The sequence below is a fragment of the Leptosomus discolor genome, chromosome 6 (genome assembly GCF_034619465.1).
Source record: "Leptosomus discolor isolate bLepDis1 chromosome 6, bLepDis1.hap2, whole genome shotgun sequence".
NCBI classification, from domain to species: domain Eukaryota; kingdom Metazoa; phylum Chordata; class Aves; order Leptosomiformes; family Leptosomidae; genus Leptosomus; species Leptosomus discolor.
In genome coordinates this window covers 51,075,175-51,097,614 of record NC_141396.1, presented here as the reverse complement: position 1 = coordinate 51,097,614, position 22,440 = coordinate 51,075,175, and the positions used below count along the sequence as shown (strand labels likewise).

Sequence of the window (22,440 nt, the reverse complement as noted above, 5' to 3'; positions counted from 1 at the left end):
TTTAGAAGATGGAGCAGCTTAATTTCCAACATGAAATGGAATTAGAAATTTTTCTGCTCAAACAAATTGTTTATTTAAAAAAACAGCAACTCCTTTTAAAGTAGAGCTCACTTTGCAAAAAGATACGCTACCACCAATTGGATGGAGCTGCAGATTTCTGGTAACCGGGACAAGTATTTTCATAAACTCATTAAAAGAGCTACTCATGTACTCTGGGGAAACAGCCTGCCTATGGGCAGCTACCACGAACCGGCTGGCGTGCATTAACTTCCTCCGGTGTGAAACCGTGTCGGGGAGCTCCTACACCCAATTCTGGTCTCCTGTGCTCAGCAGCGCTGGGAGCAGAGGCTCTCCGAGTGCTGAGGCTATTCCCTGAGTGCAGACACAGCACAAGTGGGGCCAAGATCTGCACTGCAGAAGCAGGGATGAATAAAAAGGCAGGATGATGTTCCTGTTCCCATTTATGCCTTTAGATCTGAAGAACCTGCAGCCGTGCAGTTTGCTGGATGAAAGTCTAGGCACTGTGCTATGAGATATGCCGTCCAAATTACCAGCCCTCCCTGCTCTACACCCTGTGCTCCTTTATATGATACAGATGCTAAGAGAAGACAAATTGAAACAAGATAATCTAAATTGCTTCCAAGTATTCTAATTTGACAGTTCCCTTAGGATAAGCATTTGGTTAAGCCGCAGTTTTCACCTCTCAGCAGATACTGCTCCCACCCTGCCGCAGGGTGGGCTCCTTCCCGCCTCCTCCCAGGCTCTGCAGCGAGGTCTCCACTCTGAGTTATCCTGATTAGCACTTGACCCTTATTCCCGGGTCTGTCAGCTGTCTTCTGCCAGTCCACACAGCTTTTCAGCTTTGTTTAACTAAGTCCCTTGAAGACGATGTTCTAGATGATTGTGCCTGACTTGCTGCATTTCACTTTAATGATCCAACTTCACTGAGTCGAGAGGACCACGTCAGGATTTACTTAAGCCTGCAGAGAATCACTTACTACTGTTTGACTTGAGATTATACAAGTTAAAGGATCTCAGCATATATACAGCTACTGCAGATGCTGGACTACATAAATATTCATATTAGTGCATGTATCTGTCAGAAATGTTTCTGCTCCAGTCTTTAAAATTCAATGTTCTGTTTCCAAGGCATGGAAGCTCACATTTCTCTTATAAAATTTTTAATGAGTTTTCCTGTTTTCCTGGTCATAGCTATAAGCTGCTTTGAACTTTCTGCTAGGCAGTGCTGCCTTCTTATATTTGTAACCCTTTATTCAGCTTTCTTCCTGTCTGTCCTACATTTTTCTTATTTATAAATCTGGGACATTCTCAGAGTTACTCTCCAGGATCTTCTTTAAAACTAACTGAGAAATCATAACTCTTCTCTAAAGTACCATCACTGATACTCTTTCACCTTCATTTTCTCAGATTCAAAGGGTTTTCCCCCTTTCAGTACTGTAAAATCCACATTTTTTTGTGCCTCTGATGTGTGGTATATTTTTTTGTTGCACTGTACATAACTGCTGTTTTCTGCTGACTGAAGAATTAACTGCACCATTCAAAGAATACTCCTCTGCATTCCCTTAAGGAATAAGAGAAGAAACATCAGCATTAAGGTCTGTAACTAGCCACTAATACATCCTTCCATCAAGTAGTTACTGTGCTTAGCACTAAAGTCCACTCTTCATACCAAAGAACCAAAACTAATTAACAGGAATCCTCAGAAGTTATTTGGAAGACAGGAATTACAGGTACATCAGGGTTTTTTCAGGGACAGTTTGACCATTGTCTTTAAGAACTGCCATTTCTCAGCAGCGTTCATGGCAAAATGAAACTTTAACAGCCTATGTATGGATCCTTTATAAACTATTGAGAAGAAAAAGAACAAACTCAAGAAGCACTTATTCTTACTTCAACATCTTTTTTGGGGCTTCACATGTGACAGCAGGTGATACATACCCAGCATCACCTCCTACCAGCCCTTAGAGCAGCCAGGGGAGCCATGAGGGATGCTGGGGATGGGGAGGAGGGAGGGATGAAGGAGGAGGTGCAGGACGGCTCTCGGCTCTCTACTGGAGCAGAAGTAGCCACAGGTTGGCATATTTCCCCTCTCCTCAAAGGGAGGCTCATACCTTCCACTGCCTTCACTACACCAGATATTATCTTTGCTCATTGCTTCCTTGTGCAGAACAATTACAAAATTGTCACATGCTGGACATTAACCAGCTAACAAGGTTAGCCAAATAATCCCCTTTCATGTGAAGTCCTTTAAGAATAAGACATCACGTTTTGAAGATGTAGCTATTTAAGATCCACAACCAGGAGATCTGTACTTTACTATGGAAAAAACATTTCCATTACACAAATGATGTAACCATGTACACACACATGAAACCAGTTTTGAAGACATGATGACTTTGTCACAATAACATAAGCAAATAAGTATTTTGAATTTACGAGGTATCTAAACTATTGCAGTTTTGATTCTGGCTACAGCTCTAGAGAAAAAATACACTTAAACTGATGTAATATTGAGTTCCAGACACTCCACACAAACAATCTTTATTAAATTCAATTGTCCTGTCAAAAGGATAAACCCATTAAAATATAACTGCAGGAATACAATTTAAGGTTCCCTTTGTAGCAATTCTTCCGAGATTGTTTATTCACTTGGTACTTTTTATCTTTTCATTCAAACTACATGCAAATACGGGAAAGGTTCCTAGCCCCTCCAACTACTTTATTATTCTGCTTTTAGGCTTCTAGTTGGAAAAACTGAAAATAAATGTGGTAGCTCACAAAAAAGCATTACACAAAAAGCATTCATAGATTTTACAGTTAGAAATGAGATGTATGTAAGACAATATTAACTTTAAAGTGGAAGCCAGGCCAATAAGAGAGCAAAACAGAAACAAATTGTTCATGGGAAATACATTTGAAAAAACAAGAACTGCCACTCCAGAACCCTGTGAGACAGTAAAATCCCTGCAACAGGATGGCCAATACTTCTTGTAACAGTTTCTCCTATTTAATTTACCTGTGAATGTAAACACTTAGGTATAAAAATGTATAATAAATTTTCAAGCATGTTAAATTCTTGGACTTAGTGATGCTTTGTAGAATGGAAGTTAATACACGTTGTGTAAAAAAGCACCTCCTTTACTCTGTGTTACAGCCTTTCAGTTTAATGAAAGATCTGTTGGTTTGGAGCTGCAAGTAATATTGACGTACCTTTCCCTTTACATTCTTTTCACTATTCACTGGCATCTTTCTGTGATGTTTCTCTCCTGTTTCCTCTCTGGAGATTATCAATCTTTTTAGTCTGTCCTCAGAAGGGAACATGTCCAAGCCTCTCTCTGTAACTTGGGGGTGGAAAATCTACACCTTTTTTCCTTGGATAATTCCTGGCTGTTTCAGTGAGTTTCAGTTGGTTCCTGATCCTCTGAGTGCCCCTGATAAGCTATGGAAGCATGCAATTGGGGTTGGATGATAGGAAATTGTGGGGATAAAAGAAGAAAAAAAAAAAAAAAAAAAAAAAGAGGGAGAGTGGAACAGAATCTCAGAACCTTCCATAGTGATTAGATGGCTAACTCATGGAAGGCATCTCAGGTCAGCCCATGAATCAGAGAAAACAAGCTCAGAATACCTTTAGCCTTTTTTGTTGCTTCTTTTAGTACTGAAATGTTGTATTTTATGCACAAATTATTTGTATATTGTCTTATACAATATACAATTGCATTTAAAAACTGTATCTCACAGTTCAAGCAAATGAATCAACACCATGGTTTGTTTCTTAAGGGCAAAAATAAGTACATTTTTTGAATGAGTACAATTTTTGAATTAGCCAAACAGGATTTATGAAAGAAAAATGTGTTTCACTAAAGAGTTGAGATGAGATTTGAGTCACAATTTTTATGTAATGTTAGCCAATGAACAGAAAAAACCTAATTGCCTATAAATCCAACAAAGCACTTCTGAAAACTAAAATTTTAACCCAACCATACCGCCCAGATAAATGAAAACATAGGAATTCAGATCTCATCCTTTGACAACTATGGAAAAAGTCTGACTCCAGCAGCAAATTTAAGTGTGTGCTCTGGGACTGGGACTTCAGCACATAGATAATCTGGTGAGAACAGTTCACTTGCTCTGTACATTTTTTGCTCACACAACAAATTACGGTATTGTTACAGAGGATGACAAATCCGTAATTCAAATGCGACTTACTTGATCTCTTCCTGATTTGTGTGATGTCATGTGGCGGTCGAGTTGTGTTCTGTACGCAAAGGTGTAACTGCACAAGGAGCAACTAAAGTTATCTTCGTTTTTTTCATGGCGATACTTAATGTGTTCCTTCAGAGAGGTAAAACGCTTATACCCTCGATCACAATATGGGCAAGTAAGCAGTTGGGAAAATGCATCTGGTGTTCCTACACAGGAGAGACAATACACCATATGTAATAAATGTAAGCTCCAAACATTACCATCAACAAACATGCTTTACATTTACATATATTACTGTGAGAAAACACGCAGCTGCTAGAAGCTCCATCTAGTTTAGAAAAGGACTAACTATAATTAATTTTTTTCCCACAGATATTATGTTACTAACTACAGTATAGCAGTTGCCCCAGTGTACGCTGGAGAGAGGCAGCACAATATGATGACCCAAACGCACACCTCTCAGTGAGTCTGTTGGAGTATATGTATTTCCGTCTAAAAAGTGGTCTGAAAATTGTGAAACATCATTTAAGACCTGTTAATCTTTGTAGATCTGCTTAGCTCAATCACAGACAATCCTCAAATCCTGTTTACAAATTTAAGTCTATCCCTGAAACATCTAATAGTCATCCTGTTTCCAGCTCCAAAGGAATAAATAATATTTGCGAACTGCAGAGAATATTTTTTTTCTTTCTCTTTACTTAACACAGAATTGTGAGTGAAAAGAGAACTGGAAAAAAAAAAAAAAAAGTCGTTTATAATTCTTATACCTGGACCTGATGGAGCAGGTCCAGAGGAGGGCCACAAAAATGGTCAGAGGGATGAAGCACCTGTCCTGGGAGGACAGGCTGAGAGAGTTGGGCTTGTTCAACCTGGAGTAGAGAAGGCTCCGGGGAGACCTTACAGTGGCCTTCCAGTACTTAAAGGAGGCTTATAAAAAAGATGGGGAGGGACTTTTTATCAGTGCTTGTAGTGCTAGGACAAGGAGTAACAGTTTTAAAGTAAAGGAGGTAGATTTAGATTGGACATAAGGATGAAATTTTTTACAATGAGAGTGGTGAAACACTGGCACAGGCTGCCCAGAGAGGTGGTAGAAGCCCCATCCCTGGAAACATTCAAGGTCAGGTTGGATGGGGCTCTGAGCACCCTGATCTGGCTAAAGATGTCCCTGCTCACTGCAGGGGGGTTGGACTAGATGGCCTTAACAGATCCATTCCAGCCCAAACCACTCTCTGATTCTACAATATACAGGTATGTATGTACCTGTTAGTAGGACATACTGTCTGCAGGACAGAAAGGAGAAAGGACACACTGTCTGAGTGACAGAGAGATCAAATGTGAGGCCATACATATTGATTCTAATGTGATCCATAGAATCTATTCTGCTGGCTTGCATGAAGTCACTTCTGTATCAGTACAGAACAAAGTGAAGTCAGATTGAAGCTTAATATTAATTTCAAAAGTCTATTTCTGAGAAGTCACCATTTATGAAGTTTTAACTCCATCTCTTTTTATCAGCATATATTTATCCCCCATATATAGTAAGTTATTCTACCCTTGAAAAATTAATTTTTAAAGGCTTGAAAAAAGTACCTTTCTTTATAATTTGATAAAAGCATGTTTAAATAAATGTAGGGTTTGCTGCATCCGATCAAACTATCTATTTATGAGGTGTGACATCCTCCAATGACCATGCTACTCTTTCATGCTTCAAGGGAAACAGGTAGCAAATTTTGCAAGGATGTACCTATGCAGAGCTCTAAGTGAGAGCAGGAGAGGAAGGTGGAAGGTCTTAACTCATGATCATTTTATGCTTTGAAGCATGAGGGGCAATTTGTACACGATGTAATTTTCAGTTGCAGAACTACAAACATTATTAATACTCACAAAATTAACCAGTACTTTAGAAAGTACTTCTGAATTATTTTATCTTCATGACCTCTTCTACCACTTACCACCATAGATTGATTATATGCTCTATAAAGTATCATTGTTTGTGTGGAATTTAACGACTTTATTTTCACTGAACGTGCCGTTCTTGCAACAGCGAAAAGGAAGAGTCAGACCAGTTTTCATTATTACTAAACCCCAATACCTTCTCTGTATACAGGTTCTTTTACACTTTTCATAGTAACAGGCAAGGTTACACTTGTATTGCACCAGTTTTTGTGTTGTTCCACCCCTTTCTGCTTTTCCTGGATTAGCTGGGTGTTTCAAAAATGAACCTGTGCCCAACGCGTGTAGACACAGCGTGCTTCCCTTCAATTCTTTTTTCCACCTACAATTCAATTCACCCAACAAAGCATACTCCATTTCAGCACAAATACAACTCAGTGGAAATGTCAGAAGCACGTTAACTTAAATTCTGTTTCATCGGAGCAAACGGCAAAATGGCAGTGGTTTCCCAAAGCCACTAAAGACTCCCATTCTCTTGTCACTTCTCTTGTCCAGTCCCCCAGTTTAGAAGCATGCATATTTAGCAAATATCACTATATTTTTGACATGTTCTGTTCCAAATAATTAAAACACTGAGCATTATTGTTCAGTAATGTAATTTTCAGAATACTTCCCTGTTAACTTACTGGACTACGTGCAATTTAAATTATTAACACAAATGTGTATTTTTAACGATTACATGGAAATCATATTGCAAGGCTGTAAAACTAACTTGACAATCTGTGCCACTGCAACCACAGATTAAAATCTTAATTAAATTGTAATTTTTAAGATGCTACTGTTGAGCATATATCTTACTTGAATTTTGCAAAACTTGTAAAGTAAACCATAAAATATTAGTAATTCAGGTCCTATTTCTGTATATAAATGGGCATGTACATGGCTTAAGTTTCTCAAATATTTTAATTTACTTGGTTTTTTTTGCTAAAATCTCTAATAACATAAAATCTCTGGAAGAACAGAACAAAATTGTTAGCATTACCCCTTTCACTGCTCTCCCCTATACTCCAGTACAATAATACAGATACAATGACATTTTTTGTTCAATCATGTACACTTTTTTAACGACTTCTAACCCTCTATTTAGGATGTTACTTTCTTTTGAACAATCTTAAATACTCCAATAAAGGAACACAATCTGGTCGAAACTGCAGTCATCACAGGTTATGAAAGCTGAACACTTCAGAAAGCAGCACAGAAAGCAAAACCTATCTGAACAGGCTTTGCCTTCAAATATTTCATGATGAAGATGCCTTCAATCTTTCACAAAGAAGAAATGTACGAAGTATGACTATTCATTTCACTCAGAAGAACATCTTAAGCATGAAATTTCCTTAGAGGAAAAAGACATCTACTTAAAACTAACAACAGGTCATTATTTTTTCACATAAACATTTTTGTATATACAATGTGGGTTTTTTTCTCCATTGTTGTCTTTTCAGGAAAAAAACCCCAAAGTTGTCATAGACTGGCTACCTAATAAAAGCACTCCTATCTAATAGATCCTTTCAGGCATTTTGTTTAGAAATATAAAAAAAGAAACATGTTCTAACTCACCCTAAGTTATTCTTACATAAAACCACACTATCTTGCCTCACTTCCATCATATTTAATAGTTTGTTCTGTTCTTTCACATAATTTCGTAAGAATTGAACTGGTGGCACATTTACCATTTTCATCCTGACCACTAGCTTCTGGTGTGCCTTGTCTCTGGTCTTCCTCAGGTGCTTCAGGGTAGATAACAGCTGTATCTTCTTGTTGAAGGAATTCTTCAACATTAGGGTCGTGGTTTTGTTCATTTTCTGCATCAGAATCACATTCATCTTCTTTCACTAAGAGTGAAAAACGAGATTCAAGATATGAAATGAAGAGTTTAGAAAGAAGACAAATGAGATTCAGTAATTCACATTGCCAAATCACCCTCTATCCGAAGATTTCTAAACTCTTTCAAATACTAGTACAGGTCAAGCCCTTTAAGATGCAGGTTTTAAAACAGAGAAACAGTGGCATAATGACATTTAAAAATCTGACTAAAACCAGTTTGCCTCTTCAACTCGGTGCATTTTTGTAGTTTTAAATTTAGTTGTTCCCCTTAACTTCCCTAAAAATCTTAAATGCATCATTAATTATAATTTAACCCTTGTAGTTTGAAGGCCAGCTTACTGTCTTGGTGTCTATGTTTACAAAAGTAAATTTGTTGCCTTCAAGACATAATTTTTAATGTTATTTAAGACCTGTTCATTAGCGCAAGCCCAGAAGATATTTAAACTCTGACTAGCAAGTTGTCCGGCTGAAATGCAGGAAACTTGAACTCCAAGTGGCTCGTTCTCCGGTGTTGGAAATGGCCATCAAAATGTTTCAGATCTAGTTAACATCCTTCAACATTTTCCAGTTTAAAACTTAGGAACACTATCAATGAACAACTGTATCTCAAAGTTAACAAATAATAAATTAAACCGTTTACTTAACATTTGTACGATAAATATTTGCTACCAAGTATTTGCCTACATACATTGTTAATAGGGTTTACTTTTACCATGGTGGAACATTTTGTGAGAGCGCTGCTTGCAGCACACTAAATCATGACAGATCTCCTCCATTATTAATAATGTGAGGTATGTTTTTAATAGGAAGGAGAAGTTTTAAGATTCATCTCTCAGTGTGAAGTCACATACTCAATTTACAGTTTGACACAATCTCTTCATGACAGGAGGCAGTCTCTCACATATAATAGACTGTAATGCAATACATAATGTAGTTCTCTACATTTGTTTGGGGAGATCTGACTTTAAAGTAACTAAAAAGAATGTGTAAATCTACAGTTTTAAACATATCAATGTTTAGTTTTGTGGGTTTTAAAAATAAGGCTTACCCTAGTAATATCTACTTAGTGTTAGGGGCATTAACAAAAAAGTATAAAAACCTTTTAAAAAGCTGGATGGGCAATATGTTCTGTTTTTTGACAACCAGAGAAATAACAAAAAAACAAAGCATCTGGTTTTGTTTCGTTCTGAAACTGAAGTACATATTTTATTTTGCCTTCTGTATAATCAGGACAAACAGAGGGGCTGATAACAAGATACAGTAGTAGCTTAAGTTTATTTTGGTATATCCCTTATTAGTTTAAAACACTATCTATGGACCTGTACTTGTAACCTATACAACCACATGTAGGATGAGTGCTACTCCCTGTGTGGCTGCAGTGGTGCTGAGGTCAGCCCTGCCCAAGGGGACTGCCCGGCACCACCAGGCAGCTGCACCTCTGCACCCAGTCCAACTGACTCCTCCTCAGCTAAAACACTGTCCACAATTTAAGACCTCTAGCGCGGAAGAGCAAAGCGGTTTGTAAAGAGGGGTGGGAGAATGTCAAAGATTTCAGAAGGATTCTCGCCTAGCCAAAACTCAATAGCACTTTATAAGGGACTCAGATTAACAAAGAAATACCTGTACATCCAACTTCATCTGTCTGAGCTTCAGGCCCCAGGATTTCCTTTGTTTCTTTTCCAGCTGAAATAGTACATTTCAGAAAAAAGAAAAAGGAGCATTAAAAAAACCCCAAACCAAACCAATACAACAAAACCCAGCCACACACATAACAACTTAATCTGAGTTATTCCTTCAGCAGTTTTTTCCATTTCTATACCGTTTAGAATAACTGCATTTAAACACAGTGTTCTTTCAAAAATATGGATTGCACATTATCTCAGCAATCTGTAATCAGTTGAACCACAAAGATATTCCATGGTTAATGACACGAAATCTTAAAAGGAAGCAACACTAAACATTAAGCATTATTTGAAGAAAGGTGGAGACAGGGACAGTGTGTTTCTTCAGCAAATATAGAGACAGCTACTTAAATAACTCTACCTACAAACGCAGCTATCTGGTACAGTGGAATATTACTTCTGGAAACCAGAGTATCATAAAACAAATGCGTTTATGTTATCTTCTCCAATTAGCAGTTTTCGGAAATGATTGATAATTCGCTGCTAATGTCTGCAAACAGCTATCTAATGCGTTCTCATCCTTGTAAATCGCCTAGAAACCACTTAGAGGCTGTGATTGCTTAAACAAACAAGGATTTTAAACACATAGTCACCACTTCACATCAACTGTGCACTACAAAATCGTTTCATGTATCAATTCCAGTATTCAGTACAAGTTTCCAGGTACCAGCCATTGGTAGAACTAACACCGTGGACCCTACCTCCCTCCAAAGCTCCACCAGCTCCTGCTGAACTGCAGCATGGAAGGTTTAAGGTCAAGGAAGGTCTAAGGTCAAGGAAGGTCAAGGATGCAGCATGGAAGTTTTAACTCACTAAAGGTTGTTGGTTCAAATCAATAAACAGCCCAAGTTGCTCCTAATCTACGTTCGCTGGGTAGCCTGGGCTGGGAAGCTCCTATCAGAAAGGTCACTGCTGCCATTTCTGTCAGTACCTGCCTTAGGGCAGGTGTGCACGGGAAAGCTATGTTGGTTGTTTCGCTCCTTTATCAGTAGTACGCTGTGCTAACACACATGAAATTAAAGCATTATTTCATAGATTTATTACAGAAACCTTAGATGCTTCAGAGCTACGCTATGGAAAGAGACCCTTATGTGACACAGGTTAGACGACACAACTGCTATGGTCTAAAATGGCAACTGCTATACTTTTACCGATCTTACTTCACTCTATTTCAGTGCAGGGAAAAATCCCTTGGTTGGTTTGTCAAAACCCCAGAACATTCCAGCTTTTTAATTACAGGAGTAGCCAATTTCTCCTTTATATGGAAGACGATAAATTCGAGGAGAACTTTTATGTTCTCAGATATTACCAGCTTCCTCAAAGGAAAAGACTGTTAATTGTGTCTACTTTGATACAATCCCACAGACCCAAAATACCTGCAGATAATCACAAACAAGAAATATGCTTCAGAGGAAACTGTAACTCTTAAATCTTACTTTAATTTTAATTGTAATCTAAAATAAAACCCCAAAACCAGTCTGTATTTTATTGGTCAATACTGGATTGTGAACTAATTATACTTTTGGCTCATGATACAACAGACTTGGTTCAGAATTTGTAAGATGGATGATTGCATGCAATGCAAATTTAAATCCAAAATTTATTTTCTAAAAATAATCGTGACGCAAAGCCATTAATTTCTTTAAAAAGTGTTTGTGGTTTTTCTCAATTATGAAACAGACTTTATAGAAGAGGGGCAGTATCAGTTGTTACTCACAGAAATTTAAATTATAGTATCTCTAGCTAATTACACTGGCTTCAGTACAAATAAAAGCTATGCTTCCTAAGGGAATGTCAAGGAATGTATGGCATTATAGATTAATCTCATTGAAGTTAAAAACTCTCTCAATTCTAATAATCTTAACCTCTGTTTGGCACTGTTTCTTTCCAATATGCAAAAGTGGGGTATAAGACAGGGAGGAGCCTTCTTCCACAGGGGCTGATCTTCCTTAATGCTGTAGGAATTAATAATTTAAAAAGTGTTGAGCTCCATCTTTATAGCTATGTATGGTCCACATAGGAATGCAACTTTGCACTTGGGCCCTCAGAAGCTCAACTTCTGCGCTGCAAATACAGCTGCTGGGAAGCAACAGAAAGGGATGTGACGATGGAGAAACAGATCTTAAAGACACTGTTCCACAAAGAAGTCACAGCTCTGAATTCCAGAAGAAATTTGAGCTACCTGCTGAATGACCGCTTAAATACAGGTCTCCACAAATAGCGTGAATATCCATCTTGGCATTACAACTTAACATACCAGATAATTGTAGAACATGTTCTTGGACTTCTGTATCTCATCATTGCTTATGAGCAGCTGCTTAGAGATGTAGTGGGACTTTCTAGGGTTAAATGCTAATGATTTTCACATCACAGACAACAGTGTGTACTAGCAGCGAACGTGCATGACACAATCACTGTGTCATAGGCTGACTGTAAAGATCTCTGCAAGGGTAAGATAACTGATCAAACTTAAACCACTAGCAAAATGGAAATTTTGGCTGTAGGCAGAAAGACAAACTTCACTGAAATTTCCACTGCAGTCTTATCTTCAGCAAAGGGAATAAATTCCAAAGCCCATCAAAAGAGTTTCTAATTTAAATTCCTTAGAGCTAATTTTCCGATATGCATGTAGAGAGCACTATTTACGGCTTACACTATTACCTGGGCGTTTGCTTCTGTGAGTAAAAACTTGATCAAAAAGATGCCACACTTTTTCAGGATTCCTTCCAAATGAAATGAAAACAAAGCAGTGCAGCAACCTTCCTCAGCAACCCACCATGCTGAAAGGACACAATCCACCTTAGCACATAGGCTCAACGTAAAATTTTGTGGGTTAAAGGAACTTTTGAGTTCCAGGAAGAGCTTAAACATTAATCTTTAAAGGTTATTTCAAGATCTGGACAATTTTTTTAAATTTTCAATTTTTCAAAGATACCTTAGTTCCAGGTCTGAGATCTCCAGATTTGCTAAATACTTGTAATACATAATAATGCTTTTTAAGTGTATTAAAATAATAATAAGCTTAATGTTTGCTTTTTAAAAAAAAATTGTAGCATAGGTTTTACTTTAAACTAAAGCAAAAAAAATTACAGAATCATTGCACACATGAATGCTGGCATGCTGCCAACACTCATACAGGATACAAGCAGTTCACTTTTTCAAACCCATATGACTGTTTCAGTTAAACCTCTTGAGATACACACCTTATATTTAAAACACCTGTTCCGAAGGTCTTTCAGAAATTCAGTTAGAATGACTGGAAACGGAAGAAAACTAATCTGATAATGAAGTGTTACGTGTGTTGTTTCTAGTCTCGGGCATTCATGAACAGAATAAATATGAAAAAACCTCATTCTATCAGGTTCAGCTAAAACCTAGAGCTTTCAGTACTACTTCACCAATGAAACACAACTTACTTAAACTGTTGTAGTGTATGTTTTCTAAAAATAAACACTAGGCCTGAAGATGGTATTAGTGTTGCACGGACATCTACCCCAGTACCTTTCCCTGTATGAGAAAGAGCACGTATTCAACACCTCTCTCTTCAGATTTCTAATGTGCAACCAAGACTGAGGATAAGATTTTCAACTCACACCTTTCTTTCTAGTAAAGCTATAAAAACGCACATAGTACTTTACCATAGCAAATCAAAGCTCCATAAAACCTAATGTAGCCTTTGTGTTTCTTATGTAGTCATCACCAGAAATTCAAACAATTTATTTTAAATAACCTTACTGTCAAATAAAAAACCCTCCAGACTGCTACAAAAGAGGCTTCAGAATACATAATTTTTACAGAAGAAATTTACAGTAGTTTGAGCAAGTCTGTATGGTGCTTGTTTAAACTTTTGTCTGTCTAAACACTGATGAAAGCCTGTCTCTGTCAGCAATGACCAAGGCAGAAAAAACACTGCCTACACGGTGATTCTGCAACCACAGTAGAATTTGGTTCAAATGCTTCATTTTAGCAAACAAATTTTAAAAGTTTAGAAATGGTACATTTGAAATAAGGAGTCAAAAAAGATGCCATCACATGTCTTAGAGCTCTAGGTTGTCTGAGGGAAGACACTGTGTCATGACTACCCGTAGCTGCATCTCCAGGAAACGTTCAATCCAAAGGGTCTTGACCCAGCCCCTCTGTGAGCCAGTGCTGCTCTTCACTCCCTATTTCAGGTTTCCTACATCTATGCTTGAAGGTTCAAGAAACAGTCTACACAGAGCCCATTTTACATAACTGCACTTCCTGATAAATAATAGCCTGCAGTAGAGCAAAGATATTACAGGAGAGCTAAGAAAATTACCTCCCTAATAATTTAGCTCCAGAATACTCATTTCCCTGCACAGCATACCTTGGCAATGGCAGCTATGTAAAAACAGGCTGAGTTGATGCTATTCTTTGAACTCTCAGCTGCGCTCTCCCAGCTGGATTGCAGTTAGGGACCATATGACTGCTTTCTGTTTATTTAGATGTGAGGTCATGTAATTTGTCTTAAACCACCAGTTTTAACAAGGTGGATGCTAAAGAACTGTGGCTGGAGTTCAGACACAAACAGGGATATGCCGGAAAATATTCTGTATCTTTCAGGGGATTAAGGCAAAATTCCACAATAAATTCTACTAATTTATGTATTTATCCCAATTTGGCTCAAATGTAAGCGTGCTGTGTGATATTATGAAACTCAGTATCTGATTCCACAGTAAAAAAGGCCCATTTCCTGATTGCTTCAAATTTTCAGCTTCTAAGGCTGCTGCTTAATATGTACAACATTTACCTCCTTGCGGTGTTTTCAAAATACAGATCCTTTATGAGTATGATAGTGAATACTAAAACCAATAATCTAAAATTATTTTTTCTGGCTATATTTTACAAGGGAAAAGGCAGAAGCAGCTCACAGGGAGAAATGTACATCTGAATATTATTTTGTTTCATGGATTTGGGTTACTCCTTACTCCTCAAGCTGCGCAAACCCTGAACCTTATTTGAAGCCAAGGCAGAGACCCGTCATGCAAAGACTTGGAAAAACTAAAAGTAAGTAACTAGTCTCTGATCACCCTTGACAATGCTGCATCTACAGATCTGAAGCTCCTGTTTAACAATGCCAATCGAATAAATGTACCTCCAAATCTGCCTCAAATTTTTAATAAAGAACATAAAATATATTACAATAAATACATTCAAAAACTTCTTTTTCGATTGTAATATTGCACATTATGTCAGTAACAAAGTGACCAAAAAAGGTTCTATCAAATCTTCCTTTTAGAAACATAGTGCTCTACATAGCACCATCAGTTAAAATGCACATACCTTCATCTTCCCAGCAACTGTTGGTACTCCCTTCTCTTTCACTGTTTTCTGGTAATACTGCATGGTCTGTTGGCAAGTCATCTTCTGGCACACTGGCATCACAGTCGGCTGCATCGGTTACACTTTCTTCTTCCACTATATGCAATTTATCTTCATCATCTGAATCTGAGTTTGCTTCTACCACGTTATTATAATTGGTGACTGTGGACAGACAAAAAGCAAAATACAGATCAATATACTCTTAATTTACAGCATGGATGTCCAAAGCTTTCAATACTGTGGCCAGTACTGCTATATCTAGGGCATCTCTATGGAGGCACATTATTATTTCTTCTTTCCACACGGGGATGGCAGTGGCTTGTCAGCAGCTTGGATGTAATGGTGACACACAGAAAGACATCTGACAGCTGCCGGGCTTCCCCCACTGCTAGGAACTACGATATCTCTCACTTCTGCACACCCAGCGTAAGGCTGCACAAGAAAAGGCAGTGGACAACTCCAGAGTTGTCTTCTGGGCCACACCGAAGCACCAGGCTTCCAACTGGACCACTCCTATTTGGTTACCAGCATGACTGTATGTTTCCTTTAAGAATATTATGGCCTAGTCAATAATCTGTGGATACTGACAAAAACCATTTGGCTACAGACAGAGGTGTATAATGAGGATAGGCTGTATGTATATAGCAACCAGTGGGGTACAGAAGGGACAAAACTGTAGGGAAACAACTGGCACTGAAGACCAAGTGACCCCAGCCTGAGCACAGTCCAGAAAGGGGAGCACAGTCGCTCTTGTCCTGTCCCACCGAGCAAGCCCTTGTCTGCTGTCACGCATGGTAGCTGTGCTCACCCAGTCCATCTTCTTGATGGCTTTTTCTGTAACTGATGCCACCCCCATGTTCCAGGTATGTGAACCAAGGAGCATAAATGGGAACAATAAGGAGATTTGATTCAGAAGGGCTAAAGTGCTCCTGATCTGAGCTAAAACGCACTTGTATTTAGACTCAAAGATCACATTAAAGACTCAGCAGGATGAAAGTGAAAGGAAAAATCTCAGAGGTGACTTAGAAAGGAAATCTCGCATCAGATTTTCCCCAGCTACCATGAAAAGGTAGTCATAAATATTTTTTCAGCTTGGCGAACACATTGTGAGAGTATTGTGGACAAACAATTACACAACAATATATATGTTTCTGTCATATGGGAGCAGATTATGATTAAAATAGTCTTCATTTGTAAGGACAAAAGATCAGTTCCAGCCACTTCAATTTAAACTCTAAGGATTATGTATTAAGAAAAAAATTACTTCCACAATATGTTGAAATGTCTTGTTACTCACGCTGAAGCTAAACTATTAAACATTCATATCTATATGTGTATGACTTCTTCACTGCCAGGTTTGAACTTCTTACTGAAATGCTTCAAAATACAGTTTAAGAAAGTGAATAAATTTATTGATGAATAAACTAACGACTTGTCTTGGCTGCCGTACTCCTTCAGTGGTTATCAGAATTATACCTGGGAGGCACATAACCACGATGCTTTATGATACCTGCATCCTGTCACTGTTAGCACATGAGAAGCCAGACTGATTCTTTCATGTGAAATCCCGCCTATTAAGGTAAATAGCAAACTAGTCTCCTACTCTTCTAAGGTAGCTTTTTTTTTTTTTTTAAAGTAGATATTCTAGTCACTTAAAAAAACATTTAAGCAGGGAAAATGAGTAACATTATGAACTGACAGGCTACTATTTAATTTCCTTCCAGTCCAGGAGAAAAAGGTCTCATCTAGAACATGCACAAGCAGGACAAAAGAGCCTTTTGAATTTAAAACAATAATTCCATGTTTCCATATTTTATACACATAGTGTTATTTGAAAAATGTAGTAACACCCCACTATTCATGGTATCGACCTCTTCTAAGATAAAAAATTTAGGCAATTTGCCTAACTGGTAGTATCTGGACCATTTCAATTGATAAATGGTCTGTAACTGATTTTGCAAAGTAAAATAGGTACTGTAAGAGATGCTGTAACGTTGTGCGAAAGACAAGACATACATGTATTCCCTCACCAAAGCAGAAGAGATTTATGAATTTATTTGCCTGAGAAATGGTAAATACAACTTTAATAAAAGTGCAAAAGCAAACATAAAACAGGAAGAAGTGGAAAAATTATTTTAGACTGTTGTCTTAACTGGGTTTTACTGTGATGCTTAGAGGTAGAGGATTATTAATATAAAACACCAATATATTTACCTTTGCCACATGCAAAGGAGATCTATAAGACCAGGGATCAAAATTTATAGGCATAAGTTCAGATTTCAGTAATGTAGAAAAATGAATACTTGGGGGTTTTTAAATAAATTTCCTCTTTAGTTTGGGAAATTAAGCGGAATCCCTTGTATTAGATTTAGAGTGATTTTATGGAAAATGAAAATATAATCAGAAAGTTTGTCCTGAAGAATTACACTTATGGAGAAAAAACATCTCTTCTTTTCCTCATCATATGTTTTCTGATCTTAAATATAATCTATTCATTATGGCTCTATTTAACTTGAAACACTTTCATACATTCTCACTACACTCACTCGTGCTAACTTGGCAAAACTTAAAAAGTCTTCCTTCTCCATAAAGAGGGAGGAACAAATGGTCTTTGGATTTCAGTTCCTTCCACCAAAGATCTGTTGTCAACAAGGCAAGACAATAAAATCAGCAAGAAATCTGGCTCTAACATTCCTGTTTTCCTCTTATGAGGAGCTTTGGGGGAAACAAACCGCCAAATCTGCATCTGAAAGGGCTTGGCACATTTAGGATGGCCAGGCAACACACATACCAAACACAGCAGAAAGTCAAGCTCTTAAAACAATGGAAACGTCGATATATCTATAAGGAACTCTAACCAAATGATTACATGCTGTTTTCCTTCTACAGGATCCTTGCCTCATCTACTGCAGTGATGGCAAATACGCAGGGAAATATGGAGCTTTAGGGAGTGAACTGATTATCTGCAGGATCCTGTCTCATTTTTTCAGTTAGCAAAATGATAGCTCAATTCTTTTTATCCCCATCTGCCAGCAGTCTTCCCAAAGCCTCACTTTTCAGTCAAAATGGGATTCTCCTTTATATATTATATATCAGATATTAGATATTATATATATTTATATAAAATATATTAATATGATTTCTTATATACTTATATATAAATTCCCTAAATGGCATTCAGCAAGAATGCTTCAAAACATATAATAACTGTAGTAGTGTGATGGCACCTCTATTTTACAGAGAAGAAACCGGCTACTGAAAAACCAGAGGATTCTTTCGGCAATCCTAGCATCTCCACACCAGTGTAAGGCATTCCAGGCCATACTTTTCAGAGGACTTTGCATTTTTACAGCATTTTGTATATTCAAAGCACACTTGTGTTCATTCCAAATGCTGCTGTGCTCAGAGCCCAGGTACCTCGGCCTGCATGCCACAGCAACATGAAACAGAGAGATCATCTCCAAAATCACTGACCTTCCAGAATCACATAAAAACTCATTGGAAGACAGAGAACAACATCCAGTCTTTCAGTGGAGCTTTCAAATGCCTTAGAGAGCATGCTTTTGATTCCTGCAGTCCTCTACTTAAATTACTACGCTTTCCTGCAATTAAGGCAAGGGTTCTGGAAGTAACAGCTTCCTTTAATAAACACCCCTGATTCATTCTCTGGGCACCATTCCTTATGTGAAAAAAATTATGTGATCACATAATTAAATATCTTATCATTATGCATACATGCAAGGGACAAATTAAAACAGTTTGAACAATCTTCATTCTGACATTTTCCAGCTTTTTTTGAATGCTTGACTTTCAAAGACAAGTGTTTGATTTCAAAGAATGTATTAATATTATTAAATAGAAACAATAGTTAAGAACAATCAAACCCTGTAATTTACTGTACTTTTAGCTAACTAAAATTAAAATCCTATTACATGGTACCATACTGATGCCTGCATGGCTGCAAAGCTTAGCTTTAGCAATGTAGATCTGTTCCTGGTGCCCTATGAGACTAAGGTAGTAGAGACCACTATCCTCATTTGTTTCAGATGCATTTTGGTACATGCTTCACAGCTCTTTGAAAACATTAGAGAAACTCTGGAACTATGGCACCCAGCACCCAACTCCAGTGGTAACCGTTCTCCCTCTCTCCATTCTCCAGGTCAATCCTTGAGCCAAATCTAAACATTCCCTATCTGCACATCAATTCAGGTGTTTTCTTCTCTCGTTGTGGATGTTTCCTCAGAATACCCACCACAAAGAGAGGAGGACAACAAGCTCACGAGCCTTGCTTGATGACTGGCACCACAGTAACTGCTGAAATTGGGAGGAATAAATTTAATTAAACCTTTTTGGATAGAGACTGAAATACATTCAATACAAAAGCAATATGTAGAGACTACTTCTTACAAGCTCTGAAAGAAATTCAATTGAATGTACATAAATGATGACTTCAATGGGCTTCTAATTCAGCCAAATATTCCATGCAGAAAATAAAACACACATGTAAAACCTTGCTTAGAAGAACAGTTACAGCTTTCCAGTGAAGTAACTACAAATACTTCAACTTCAGTAACATTTACTTTTAGTTAATATAATTTAAAAGTAGCAACTACCTAAACCAAGTAATTCAGCCTGGATCACAGAACACTGGCACAAGCAGCAATCAATGTGTCTGCGATGAGACACTGCTCTGTGAAAAGCAAGGGCTGCTAGAGAGGTTACGTCACCCTCTGCCACCCTGCTCCAGGGATGGCCATTAGCAGCAGGGGAGAAGCAGCAGACCATTGCAGGGCATCTTATCTTCAGCTGTAAAAGCTGACTCAGATCATGAACCATGGCCTTTGAAAACAGATCACCAGACAATCACGTACGACGTATAACAGACATACGGGCCTGTTCTGTCCACCGCATAGTATGCAACCCTAGCATAAAAATGAACAAACATTACTTCTGAAATAAAGATGAAACATTCATTAAAAAATAATACATGAAAAATACATCTGATGAACCATAATTCCTTCTTTTCCTGTTGATTACCTTCTTGCTACAATATCCTGATTCTTAAAGAACAAGTGAACATCTGTAGTTGAAGCTTTCATTGCTCTAGGAGTAAATGATTGCAAAATGAAATGCAGAAAATGAGTTTTGCTTTCTGGATTTTTACAGTCCTAAATGCAGAGAAGATGTATGTTGTAGTGCAATGTAATTAAATAAGAAATATGTTCAAATGGAATTAGCGATTAAAGAGCTAAAATAGAGCAATGTATTATTTTGCTGGTTGAATGAAGCTAGTCAAATTCAAACATGGTATTTAAAAGGCAAAGAATATAGTTCTCTGATTTAAAACCAATGAACTCAGTAAATTTAAGGTGAACGCTAATATTGTAGTGATGAAAGACTACAGGACTTGCTGTTTCCATAGCATATACTATAATAGCACAGTCCCCAAAAAGACGAGTGACCTGGGTGGCAACAGAAGGAAACCTTCTCAAAAAGCTAGCAGCAGGTACCTGCTTCCTGCTCCCCCATCCAGATCTGCCCTCAGAATCATTAGATGACATGAAAGACAACATTCCCAACATGAAGAATGACCCAATCAAGTTCATACCACTCAAATTCTGATAGTTATTTACTCATATCGACAAGAAGAAAAGTACGTGGTGGAATATACACCAGAATAATTTGAGATCAGGTGACCACAGCACAGAACTGCACTAAAAAGAGAACAGGCTTTAACAGAACTGATCCTTAATCTCTAGTATGTATTACCAGGACCTGGAAGCACACAGAGGGAAGGATGCTTTGAGCCTCATCTATTACAATCTTTTCTTCAATGCTTGCCAGTAGTCACTGTCTCTTATGCAGAGTCTGGTCCAACATTCTTATTACTGGTCTCTTTTATGCCTCTCCATACTTAATCCAAAATCCTACTACTTCTATTGGAAAAATAAACTTCTACAAATTTGTGAGTTTACACCGACACCCTTCATTTTTTTCAAGATGTTGGGGACACATAACCAACACATTTGAGTTGTGTGGACTCAGTATCTCAACACTAAAAAGGCTGGAGAACTAGAATAAGTGAGAGGGATTCCGATCTTTTAGAAATCCTACTTCTAAAAGCTCTTACAAGTTCTAATAAAAAAAAAATAAAAAATGAAAGCTTATTCATGAATACTATTAGAAAAGAAACCTTTAATTCCACAAACTGGAACAACTGCGCTCTGTGAAGTGCATTCCTGGTTCACAGATTTCTGCTCTGACAGCCTACAATCACCTCTTGGAAACCATTTACGCTCTATCAGCCCAACTGAAAATCTGCACCTATGTATTATTTTGCTCTAGTCTTAAAAATATTTTAAGCAAAATATATTGCAAAGGCAGAAACTTGATAATTTAGCATTCAATATTTTATATTTAGATTTTAGGGTACACTATGAATTTTATTAGTACTCCTGAATGAAATGCCATACTTCCGTCTCTCCACTGATAAGCTGCCCAGTATCTTTAGTACAGTTAGACCTTTATGTTCTTTTCATATTTTTCCTCTCAGTTTAATACATACATTTGAAATCAATAAGTACATTCCATACAATAATATATACAAAACCATGTTACTATCTGAAGTAGAAACAGCTTAAGAAAAGGAAGGCGTATGCTGATGCTTATCCTAAAATTGTCCACCTGTTTCTGTAGTCTTGTGGCTGCTGGAATTCCTAAGTGAGATGTGGTGTCTTCATATCCAACAGCCTCATTTTCTGTTAATTTGTCTGCCTTACTACTCCTTGGCTATTTGGAAACACTGTCATTATTTTCCAAACGAGTACAAGCAATCCTTAGTGAATATATAACCATATCATAGCCTCCACCAGGCAGCAGAACACATTGCATCAGGCAGCTTGTTGAACTCAGTAAAAATACAATGAGATCTTGGTATGTGGCAAGTGAAAGGAAACTATATTATACTCTTAATTAAATCATTCAAGGAAAAAAAAAAACCCAAACCCTGCCAGAGATTAGTTTCTGAAATAATCCATTTTAAATTTAATTTAAAAACATACTTGTAATTTTCAGAAGTCATTCTGCTTTTAAGTATAGTATATGTGCTATAACTGTGGGGATCAGAACTGTATATATAAAAGGTTGACTCATTTATTTAGACACACATACACATGAGCACGGCAATACAGGAAAAGGGGAACTGAATTCAGTCCTTCCACTGCCTGACGGGATCAAACTTACATCTCCCACATGTGTTTATATAAATATATGAATAGTTGTAAAAATGCAAGTCTAAACATTTACATGTACTGAGCGCATTTCTGATAATTTTGTTTAACTAATAAAAATATCTTTCAAAATGTTTCTACATCTCTTAACTGAATACTAATATCCAGTCAAATGAAGCTTGACA

The 22,440-nt window shown here is 37.5% G+C and overlaps 1 protein-coding gene across 1 annotated transcript in view; it reads right to left on the bottom strand.

The window, feature by feature from the left end:
- Positions 1-22,440, bottom strand: part of ZEB1 (zinc finger E-box binding homeobox 1) — a 122,920-nt gene that overhangs the window by 9,961 nt on the left and 90,519 nt on the right. The window contains exons 2-5 of the mRNA XM_086466770.1: positions 14,988-15,188; positions 9,622-9,684; positions 7,848-8,009; positions 4,228-4,430 (exon numbers count right to left, since the gene is read on the bottom strand). Of these exons, the coding sequence (XP_086322896.1) occupies positions 4,228-4,430; positions 7,848-8,009; positions 9,622-9,684; positions 14,988-15,188 (629 nt within the window). The remainder of the gene's footprint in view (positions 1-4,227; positions 4,431-7,847; positions 8,010-9,621; positions 9,685-14,987; positions 15,189-22,440) is intronic.